The 12,138-nt window shown below is 34.9% G+C and overlaps 1 protein-coding gene across 2 annotated transcripts in view; it reads right to left on the reverse strand.

Moving 5' to 3' along the window:
• Positions 1 to 8,259: 8,259 nt before the first annotated feature.
• The window catches only part of LOC110031621 (50S ribosomal protein L18, chloroplastic-like), a 21,314-nt gene continuing 17,435 nt past the window's right edge, over positions 8,260 to 12,138 (reverse strand). The window contains exon 3 of one of the 2 annotated variants that reach the window (XM_020734921.1): positions 8,260 to 8,364. In XM_020734921.1, the coding sequence (XP_020590580.1) occupies positions 8,275 to 8,364 (90 nt within the window). In that variant the 3' untranslated portion in view covers positions 8,260 to 8,274. Of the gene's footprint in view, positions 8,365 to 10,389; positions 10,669 to 12,138 lie in introns of those variants that run through there. The other variant, XM_020734920.1, reaches the window with a different exon arrangement.

Below are 12,138 nucleotides of genomic sequence, written 5' to 3' on the forward strand. Positions count from 1 at the left end.
GCCCCGTCTTATGGAGAGAACCTCAACTTTTGAAATATTTTGAAGAGCATAGTCTGAAATGTGATGTTGTCTTAATAAAATAAAAAGGTTCTTTGTCCTATAAAAGGGAATACTCTATCAATAAACAATAATATTTGGGGATATTGGCTTGGAGTATGATATTTACCTCAATATTTGGCTTATTGTTACAAAACATATTTAGCAATCTTAATATTAAGCATGATGTCAACCCAAATAATTTAAGAAAACCCTCTATCTTATAAAGGGATTTTTAGTCATGGCTGCAGAACTTTGGGGATCTCTACTTAGAGAACAATTATAACCCAAATGATTGACCCCAAATCTTATAAGGGAAATTCTAATGATGATCGGGTATCTTTAGGGATCTCGATGTTAAGCACAATGTTACCCAAATAAAATAAAAGTCTCATATTTTGTATAAAAAATTCTAGCAACAATGGGGTATCTTGGGGAACTCAACTTAGAACATGATGACAACCTAAATAAACTTGAAAATGCTCCTTATCCTATTAGAGGAACTCCAACAGTGTGAAATATTTTAAGGATCTTGGCCTGAAGCATGATATTAATCTCAATAAAAGAGAAAGCTATCTATCTTAAAAATCTTAGCTTTAAGCATGATGTAACCAATATGTTTTACTCTCTATCTAACAAAACACATTTGGAGATCTTGACGTTGAACACGATGCTAACTAAAATAAAATAAAAAACCAACTATCTTATAAAAGAATTCCAAAAATGATTGTATAATTTTGGGGATCTCAACTTAAAGGGTGAAGTCAACCTAAATAAATTTTAAAAAATCTCACTTCTTGCAAGAGAAACTTCATCAAAATGAAATATTTTGGGGATCTTAACCTCAAGCGTTATATAAACCTAAATAATCACTGCCGTCTTACTCTTTCATCTTAAATTTAATAACCTTCCCACCCACATGGTTGAAAATATCCCTATATCTGATTGATTTTGATGTATTAGAGAGTGAGAAATAACTAAAATCATATTTTACTGGCATGACTTTTATAATCTCTCCACCTATGGGGTCGAAGCTTACTGGCGATAGGATCCCTTAACATAATTTTCAAGATGTCGACCATCTTGAGATTCATAAATGAAAACTTTTTTTATTTAAATTCATTTTTGATGAATTTTATCAATGGTAGATCTCTTGGATTGCACGTCATATATCACATCCCAGTATTCACCTTTTAAGATTTACTTAGGATTGTTCTTAATTTCCAAAATAGATTATAATTTTCTAATTGAATTTTTGTTGGACCAGTCATAATAGGTTTCTGATGTTTTCTCATTATTAAGCGTGCTTTCTTCGTAGCTTTTAAAATTCAATACATTCTAGCTAAGATCTTAATTCTTTCTTTTGAGCAAAAAGGGAATGGTGTTGTCGGGCTTAAAATGAATACTTCATGTTGCTAGTAGAGCTATTTCGTTTTAGCCATTTTATATTTTTCATTTTTTTTTACGATTAGGAACTCTCGCTTATGGCTCCAAGGCTTCTATTTTTTGCCTTTTTTGTTGTCATTTGAATAACTTTTCCCACAAATGAGAAAATTTTAATAGCTTTTCCCACAAAATCTTGATGCAAATAGCTTGGCAGAAAGACTAATATTATTTTCAAATACTCATAAATATTTTGCTAATAAAATTTAATCTTATATATGGAGCTTGCATATATGTTGTCATGTACTTACATAAAGTGAGACCTCCTGATATTTTTATTGAACAAGTATAATAGTGGCTTTAGTTTTGTCGTTAAGAATCTCTAAACCACTTAATTGGATAGTAATTTTTACATAGTCTGATTCTCCTTAAGGACTCTCCAAAAATTATTTTTCTTTTCAAGCTAGAATTTTGTAGGGTGTTAATTACTATAACAATTATTGATACCATCTCATGGGATCTTTTGGTGGTAGATCTTAGATTTGAGAACCAAGTATCATTCAATAGTGCTCAACTTATAGAAATTGTCTTTGTGTTTGGAGTTTTGAGTAGTGACTGTTTAAATTTGAAACACAATTATCACACTTCGATGCTCACTAGGCAGAGTTGCTCTTTCTATTGGGACCTTTTTGGAAGTAAATCCTATTTTAAAATCTAAGGGTCATGCCATGATACTCACTAGACAAAGTTTCTTTTTTTGTTATGACCTTGTGATGGCATAATTTCAAATTTAAGATGTAATATCATGTCTCAATGCTCACCACAAAGTTTACCTAAATAATTGTGATATACGAATGCAAGTTTTACTTGTTATTTCTGTTCTTCATTTTTAGATTGGCATTATAGTGAATATATGACTAACCAAAGATGGAAAGAAAAATTTTCTCTAGTAGTTTTGCTAGAAATCCATAGGTTCTTAAGATTTAGCTCCCCCTCCTCCCTCAAAATAAAAAAAAAATTGAGAGTTTAATGTGAGGTTTTTGGTCAAATTTTTAAAAGACAACTGAGACATTAGGTAAGACCCTACCTAAAGATTTCACCCTCATTTTATAAGAATTTTAATGCATGAGGTTTGAGGTTTCCAAGAGGCGTAAGCCCTTATGGTTAATTATGTCTCCCGATAATTGAAGAACACTGTCGATTAAGCCTAGTCATTAGGGAGTGAGTATATGGGCTTAGTATTAGGTTTTAGTTTTATTATATGTTATTTTATGGTATTATTATCAATATTGAATCTATCTCCATATTGGATGGCATGGACGGCAACAATATGGGCGAGGCGTAGAATTTAGCAGTGGGGTTAGCAAGGAGGGGAGGGGCTTTATATCATTATTATTTTTTTGTTTTAATTTGTGTGTAAATAACTCACAAATAAAGACATGACAATATCAGTGCCTCTCCTAGACAAAATTGATATTTTAATCGTGCTCGCTCTATTCCTTTTACAACCAAGAATCATTAGAGCAACTTTGACAATGGCAGAGCTAATCTGAGTCCAAATCTCGCACGTCGAATCTTTTCTCATTATTTTCATTATGCTTAATCGAGTTGATAGCTTCAAGTCCCTTTTGAAAGATTTTGATATTCTAGACGCACAGATATAATCTATTTTTATGATCAAACAATATTTGAATAGTTTTGAAGTCCATTAAAGTAGCCTGACATTGATTTAGGTGACATCACATATATTACTAGTTAGTCTTATCACATTTGATCGACTTATCTTGTGGAATAAATGTGAGAATCAACACAATGATCTATTGAAGTAGATGGATTAAAATTTGGTGGTTAGACTAATAGAAATAATTTGGTACTACCAAAAATAGATACAAACTATATGCCATTTTTTGTATAGAAATATTAGTCTCTTTGAGAGAAAGTATTCACTATAAATAGCTCATAAAATATAGTTGCATGACGGTTATAGTAACTTTGTCATTGAGATTTTGTTACACAAATTGTGTGAACAAGAATATCTCACTATAATTGAATAGTGGGGATAGGTTGCTTATAAAGAGAAAAAAAATTTTTTTTTTTAAGAATAGAGTGATAACAAGGACGCCCATATATGATATGCCACTTCATGGAAGAGAAATAGATCCATTCTGATCTGGATTGGGTCCTTCACTGGCTCAAATTTGGGTAATTTTGATTTTTGTTGAAATCATTTCAATGAATCATTTTAAATAGTAAATTTGTGTCATTTATCAAATAATGATGATTTTGATTTATAATTTGTTTTTTGGCACATGTGTCTTGAGAGCATATATGTCTTGTGATATATGTTTTATGTTAACAATTAAACCTGATAAAATAAGAAAATAAATCAATACCAGTAATGCCATTAAAGCAATTTTTTGTAAGTGAGACTAACCGAAGATGAGCCCTACTATAAAGGAGGCTACAATTATAAGCAGTTATATAATGGAACCATAATGAAATCAATGTAATTGTTATAGCCAAACTAGTACTATTATTGAATTTCCTAACACCTGTATTTTTTTAGTTATATAAAAACAAGTGTAACCTTCAGTATAAGATTGTAAGACCGTTCTCTCTATCGTGAGAGAAGGGTGTGCCACTATACTTACAACCATATAGCAAATTACTTTGATTGAGCTAGACCTCTTAATTTTTTTCTTTCAAGGTTTTCCACTAAAAAATTTTGGTGTCTCACTCGCTGTATTTTCTTATTTGTGTGTTGAATTTTCGTACAACACTAAGAAAATAACTCAATACTCTATTGTTGTGAATTTTCTTACACGCAATAATTTAGCGTCGTTTGTGAGAAATGAAGCCCAGTTTAATAAACCTTCTTTTTTTCAATGGCTAACAAATGTAATACACGAGCTTCTTGCTCTAATACTCATCATTTCAAGGTACGGGCTTGACGTTTGGGATGTCAAGCCTCTGTTTTGTTTCCCAATAATATATATCACCCAGCTTGTAAAGGAAGCTCATTTGCACCTCTTGAAGATCAAGTATGAAGAATAGAAGAATCTCAAAATGAGATCATCCGACTTTTGTGAGGCTCGATCTCTGATGACAGTGCACATTACCTCAAAATCTATTAATTAAAGGTACACAATTAGCACCCCCTTCACACACTAAACTGACCTCCTGAAAACCACTAGCTCTGCACATCCATCCTGTGTAGCCAAGCCTAATTTAATCGCTCTTTTACTTTATTCTTCCGAATTTTCTTTCTTATTTGTTTAAGGTTCCAATTTGGTCATACTCAACATGTATCAATAATACACAATCCAACATTGAAATTCATATAATGTTACCACTCTATTTGGTGTTTTATATTCCATTTTATAATGTTATTTTTTTATACGGTTGACTTTGAATATATCACATATCTAAGTATTACTTCACCTTCGAAGAGTATTAAAAGATAATAATTAGCATTTTTTTTTCTAAAACCTCCATCTTCTATACATTATTATTATTATTATTATTATTATTATTATTATTATTATTATTATTATTATTATTATTATTATTATTATTATTATTATTATTATTATTATTATTATTATTATTATTATTATTATTATTATTATTATTATTGTTATTATTATTATATAATGCATTGGATGTATAACTAATTTGAAATAATTAACTATTTTTAATAGTGTTCAGTACTTTCTGATATAAATCATTAAAACACGTATGGAGAACTTAGCTCAACTTCATGTAAGTTGTGATGAGTTGTGATGTCTAGTGTAAAAAGAGATATCTTTAAGGGACATAAGTCATTTCTCTGCTCAGAGTAATTCAAGAGTATTCTCTTTCAATTAAGATAATTCTTCAACACTCTGTCCCAACAGAGTTCCAGTTTTCAAACATGGACTCGTATGATGATACGTCTTACCCGTATAAACATGTTGATTATTATGTACCATCATGCATATACAATGAGCTTCTAATGTGCTCCTTTGTCAGGTTTTTTCTGCTACTCTTAAAAGTTAAACATGTATTTAGTTTTATTCACTCCAGGGGGAGGCTATTCATTCATTTGATCAAAATTTTTGGACTCTTTGTGGAGTAATTTATAGAAAATCAAAGGATTGCCAAAGACCCCTTGAGAGTAAGTGGCAGACATAATCTCCACTTATACCACTGAAAGACGTGTCCATGAGGTATTCTCGATAGGAAGCTAGTAGTAGACATAATCCTCACTAGAAGAACCCCTTGAGGGTAGGTCCCATACAAAACCTACACTTATATCCCTAAAAGACGTGCCCATGAAGTTGTCTCGATGTGAAGCTAGTAGTGGACACAATCCTTATTAGAAAGACCCATTGAGGGCAAGTGACAGACATAGTCTCCACTTGTACCGTTGGAAGACATGTCCATGAGTTAATATTGAGGGTAGCTACTAGTGGACACAGTTCTCATTAAAAGATCCTAGAGGGCAAGTGAGAGATTTAGTTACTACTTATACCCTTGGAAGGCATGCCTATGAACACTGATAGAAAGCTAATAGTGGACTCTATCTTCATTAGAAAGACCTCATGAGGGCAAATGCCATACATAGTCTCCAATTATACCCCTAGAATGCATGTCCATGAGGTAGTCTCGATGTGAAGTAGTGGGCAAAATCCTGACTAAAAAGGTCCATTTAACGCAAGATGGGAAATTAGTAGTGGACGCAATATTCACTAGAAAAATCTCTTGGAGGCAAGTAACAAACATATTCTCCACTTACAATCCTGAAAAAACATGCCCATGAGATAGTTTCGATGGGAATCTATTAATGGACAAAATTCTCACTAGAAAAACTCATTGAATGCAAATAACATATAATCTCCACTTATGCCCCAACAATTGGGTAGGTGACAACAGCTTGAATTTGAGATATACAACAATTGTCTGAATTTGAGTAGGCAATTTTAACCTCAATATGAGCAAGCAACAACAGCCTCAAGATGAGTAGGCAACAACAGCCTCTATATGAGCAGCCAACAACAGTCTTGGTATGGGAAGACAACAACAACTTTGACATGAGTAGGCAATATCGGCCTAAAGAAATTAGGAAATCATTTCATATAGACTAGATAACTACAGTTTGTGTAGGTGTATGGCTTCTTGTTCCCTCAAAAGAGAGATTTGCAGTTGAAATTTTTTGAGAAAAATATGAAAATAATCAAATTTTGGAGGTTAGCTCAAGAAGCAAACATGTGTGCACACAAGCGAGGGCACGCACTCCACTGAACTCAAGCGCAGCACAAAATTGCTCCTTTGCACGCATGAGCACACCCAAGCTCGTGTGACTATGCAAATACGTGCATACACCCATGCACGTATGCGCGCGCTCAGATGCATTTGCACACGCTAGCGTGCCAACTCGCGCTACACCCTTGCTCAAGCTCATGATTGCCTGTGGACCCACTACTTTCTCAGGTATATTATTGTGCTCATTTGCTCGCATGCATATATATGTGCACCCGAGTATGTATGTCTGCACGCCGAAACGTCTACCACCATAGAACCGCCATCAAATCACCATCACCCAGCTAGGTTGAGCCACCACCAACATTGACAATGACAAAATGTACAAATATTTTTCTAGAAGTGCATATTTCAATATTTTTTAGTATTCCAGGCACAATGTAGCTTTTTCAAAACTCTATGGAGCATCCGTGAGTAAATTGAGATAATTTGAAATACCAAAGATTTTTACTTCAACGTTCAAATTTCTAGAATATCTAAACCTATGATTGAAACTTTCCTAATGACTTATATTTTCGAATGATATAAGCACCAACATTAAAAAATATCACGGCAACTAATGCGTTGTCAATTAATTTTTATGATTAAGCACGAATCTTGATGCATTTTTGTAAGAAATCTTTCGAATTCAAATTCATGATCATTCAAGCTCTGATTTCAACAAAATTATAATCAAACTAAGTGTGTTCACAAGACTAACCCAATGACTCTAAAATTGGGTTCTAATCAAAAGGAAGCTTTAGAATAGACTCCAAATTGAACAAATTTATAGTCGAATGAAGTATCTCGACTCGAGGAATTCAGTGTGTAAGATCACTTAATTATGAGATCATTAAAACGCTCAGATGCTTAACAATTGCATATGATCAAGTGGCACTAGTATGGACCATTTGATCAAGTGGTTAGAGAAGTTATGTACGAAGACCAAAATGCTCCTCCCCACAAAGCTATAAATAGGCCCCTTCCCTTCACTTGGAGGGGAAACAAAAGATAAGAATGAGAAGTGAAATTCCAAAGCGTGTTCTAGAGAAAAGACCCGAGGAATAAACACCATTCTCCTTAGCTACCGGCCACCATCGACCACCGGCCACTATCACCGCCTGACATCACCAGCCACTATTTGCAACAATTATAGCCAGACTATGACTTCAATTAAATTTCCTCATTTGTATTTTTTGAGTTATATAAAGATGAGCATAATTTTTATCGGAAGATTCTAACTCCCTATCTTGAGAAAAGGTTGTGCCTCTATAATTACAAACAAATAGTGAACTACATTGATTGGGCTAAAGCGCCGTTTAGGATTTTTTCATGTTAAAATTCTGATATCTCTATTCATTAAATTTTCTTATATTTAAACGATAAATCACTAATGTATTATTATGAATTTTTCCGCAATGAACAATTAATATTATTATAATTTAACCTTCGAATTTTTAACACAAACTGATTGATCTAAAAAATTATTTATCAATATTATTATAATTTAACGCTCATAATTTAAAATAAATAAAATTTATTTAATTGCTTATTACCTGAAGAAAGGAAGCAGTACTAAAAACATGTGAGCCGCCCATCAGTCAAATTTCCATCTAACCCGTCCGTCTTCTTCTGCCGCCTCATCTCCGAGCAGTTAATGGATTCCTACAAGTAAAAGAAATATAAGACGCCACCCACCATAAAGCCCACTGACACGTAACGCGAGCGGGAGCAGTTTCAGTAGAAAGCTTTCCGAAAGTAGAGGCAAGAAGAAGACGGAAAGCCCTAATTTCATCTCAATGGCAAGCGCCGAAACATTGAAGGCGGAGTGGGTCTTCACCGATCAATACGTCGAGAAGCGGCGCCTATTCCTGCAAAGCTATCACTTATCGCGGAAACGCAGCGCGGCCGACCGGCTTCTGACTTCGGCCGTGCGCGTGCGGCGGCTCCTCTGTCTGCGTCTGCGAGCGGCGAGCCGCTCGCCGCGTGATGCGCTTGCTCTGCTCCCTGCTTCGCTCGGCTTGGCTTCGCCGCAGGTTTCATCGAATCGCCTCATACTGTTAGGAAGAAGACGATTGTTTGCTTGTGTAACTGAACGAGAGGGAAACAGATGAAGACGGTAGTACTGATTAAAGCAATCTTGTTTTTTTTTATTAGCCTCTTGGATGAAACCGAAGCCATCTGTGGGCCAAAAATTGGGTTTTGCAATTAAGGAAAGTTGTATCGCATGAATTTTGAAGAGATTATTATACTTCTTTTGGGTCTAGTTTGGATGAATGTCTTCTCTGTTTCAGTTTGAATGGAGCTTGGTTGCTTGAGATTGAAACCTTCTCTTTCTCGCTTTGCAGAAATTATTGGTTGTGGATTATTGGAAATTATAGTTGCAACTGCTTGTAATTATCGAAAAGTTGTTAGACAGCATATCATCTTTTACATACTAAGTTAATTTGACATTTCTATGTCAGGACTTGAGAAGTTCCTTGTATCTTTTGTTTTTGTTTTTGTTTTTTTTGTATTTTGTTTTTTGTTTTTGGATCAGTTGTTTCGATTATGCTCACTTTCAGTTTTCACCTTAAGGAGAATAAACTTTTGGGCTGTGGCAGCGCTGCGTATTCAGAGGGTATTGGGGGGGTTATAGTTGGGTTATAGAGATGTTACAGAGAGTATAACGTGGATATAACCCCCAATACTCAGATGCACGCAGGGCTGCATACGTCTTACATACACAAATTTTCCTCGTGATTGAAATTAAAATGGAGCAAAATGGTCTCATTTAATTAATTAATCGGAGGAAATGTAGGGCAAATTATACACGTAAGCTTTGTAACGATTTTTCAACAGAACATTATCTCTTCGGTTTATGCCTATTTAAAAAACTGGAAGTTTTAGTTTTATAAATGAAGAAAAAGTGTACGCCACGAGTATGAGAGACTTATTGTATAATTTTGGGCCCATCAGTCTGAATCATTAAAACTGGATGCTTACTGGGAAGTGAGGGAGACCTAAACCTGGCATTTCAAGACATGGTAAGATTGAAATAAATTATCAATGTTTCGGTTTCATGTAAAAATAAAAATAATAAATCTCGCCTTATCACTAAAAAAATATAATCATTGTGTCATATGCGGCGGCAGTTTTGTATTTATATAGAACCAAAAGCTCTGCAGATAATTCAAGGCCGAAAAACATATTTAATATCAATCATGAGTTGATCAGACAAAAAGGTCTAGCTCGAGGGATTCTATACCAGGTCTGCTATAATTTATTGGACGTGAATGATCTTATGAATTGGACTAGAAGAGGAGCAAATGTGTTCCAAGACTACAGGAATGGCACCAATGATTTGCACAGATTGCTATGATCCTGGCAGATGTTTTAAGATTAATGCTGATTTGATGGATCGGTTCTATGTGATATATATATATCGCCAAAAATCATTAAGCAAAACTATTGTGACGCCAATATTTTTTGTAGAATCAATTTTTATCCCCTCATGTATGTCATTATGTCATACATACATAATGAGGATGATATTAATATATAATAAATTAAATTTTATATTATATTTAGTGAAAATAATAAAAAAATTGATCAGAATATCACCTGTTTTTCCTGTTTCGATTAAATGCTACTACTATCCTCATTAAAGGCATTAAATAAAAGACATAAAATTGAATGGGGGAAGCTCCCAAATAAACTCATACTTGAAATTTTAATGTTATGGATTTCCAAAATGGGAATGACGTCCTTGGTTCGAATCAATGTCCAAGTAAATAACAACAAAAAAGGAATTTTACAAGTTTACCGGAATGGAAGTCATCAGAATAAAAGACCATGATCCCGAGCAGCATCAGCAAGGGCTTTTACGCGTCCATGATATTGGTACCCACCTCGATCAAAAGCAACTTTTGTGATTCCTTTCTCTAAGCATGACTTAGCGATCGCTTCACCCACCTTCACTGCCACTTCCTAAAAAGCCATTTATGCTTGTGGATCAACCGATTTATTGTAAACAGAAATCATGCTCAGAAAATGATAAAAAATACATAGATTTCATTGAAATAATCCGAATTTTTTAACATCATAAATCCCTCAAATATGAGTGTTGAATCTGGGAATGACCATAAAACACGCCCAAGATATATAGCATTTTATAGGGAGGACTGAGAGAGAGTACAGTTAAGAACGATAAAAGAGAGTCTAGCCTTTATTTATAGCATGAACCCTCTATTTATAGAAATAGACATCAGTGTTACAAATGTAAATATTAGTCAGCTCATCATTGACTTTTCAGAGAGACTTTTTAATAATTACAAAGTTAATCGAATATAATAAGATCGGAGAACTGATTCGATCGATGAGTTCGTTGATCGTCAAGGAAGCCTTGACTCAATCGATATTCAATCTGAACGATGCCTCATGTTGATCATTCTAAGGCCTGATCACTGCCCTTCAAGAAATCTCCTGACATGTTCCACCGATCACCCGAACAACCCTCTATCCATCGTTCAACCCGAAACGTCCATCAACAACTACATTCGATCGGTCATTTCTTTCCCTTGAATCGTTCATCTATCTTGAGATTTGTGCTGATATATTTTATATGTACATATTCAGTTCTCCGATTTTTTTGCTCCTGGAAAACTGCACAACACATTAGGGTAAGAAAATCTTTTTTAACGTGTATGAATGAATTAACATTATTGCATAATCATAGACTTCCCAGAACTTTCGTACTCAGATCATTATAAATAGGCATTGGAGTAAGAAAGGACTGTGTCATTTCCTTTTCTTCTCGTTTCTTTTGCCTTTTGTCATCTACTTTGTGTATGTCACGATGCCTGGTGAGGGAGCACCATCAACCGATGAGAGCACCATCCTCAAAGCCACGAGTGATATGCGAGTTGAGGCTTGCAAACCTGTTGCGAAGCGAAACCAACGAGCAAAGTTTCTGTGGGCGCTGAACTTGGGGTCGCAACTTGCACGAGATGTACGTTGATTGCACGGGATGATCTTCAATGTGTTGCTCGGCTGAAGGCTCCATCAGTGAACGGGGTCCAAACCGATTCGTTGATTGCCAGATCTCCGTCTGCATCCCTTTGTTCGGCAAAGTCTGTAAGGAAGTCTGCAACTGCTTGTGCTTTTATTGTCATCCGGGGGATCTACGAGATGTCGAACTCACTGAGTTTCACAATGCATTTGAGTAGTCTACCGGAGTTTTCGGACTTGGTGAGGACAAACTTTAGTAGATGGTCGGCGATAATTTGCACGAGATGTACTTGAAAATACGGTCATATCTTCATGTTGAGATGACCAAGGCGAATGTCAGTTTCTTCGTTATAGGGTATTGGAGTTCGACTACTTTGAGGCCCCGGTTGGTACAGTACACTAGATGTTGTTTCTCGGGTTCTTCTTTACTGACTGGTCTGCTTAGGGGGG

This window comes from Phalaenopsis equestris, unplaced genomic scaffold (genome assembly GCF_001263595.1).
Source record: "Phalaenopsis equestris unplaced genomic scaffold, ASM126359v1 Scaffold000840, whole genome shotgun sequence".
NCBI lineage: Eukaryota > Viridiplantae > Streptophyta > Magnoliopsida > Asparagales > Orchidaceae > Phalaenopsis > Phalaenopsis equestris.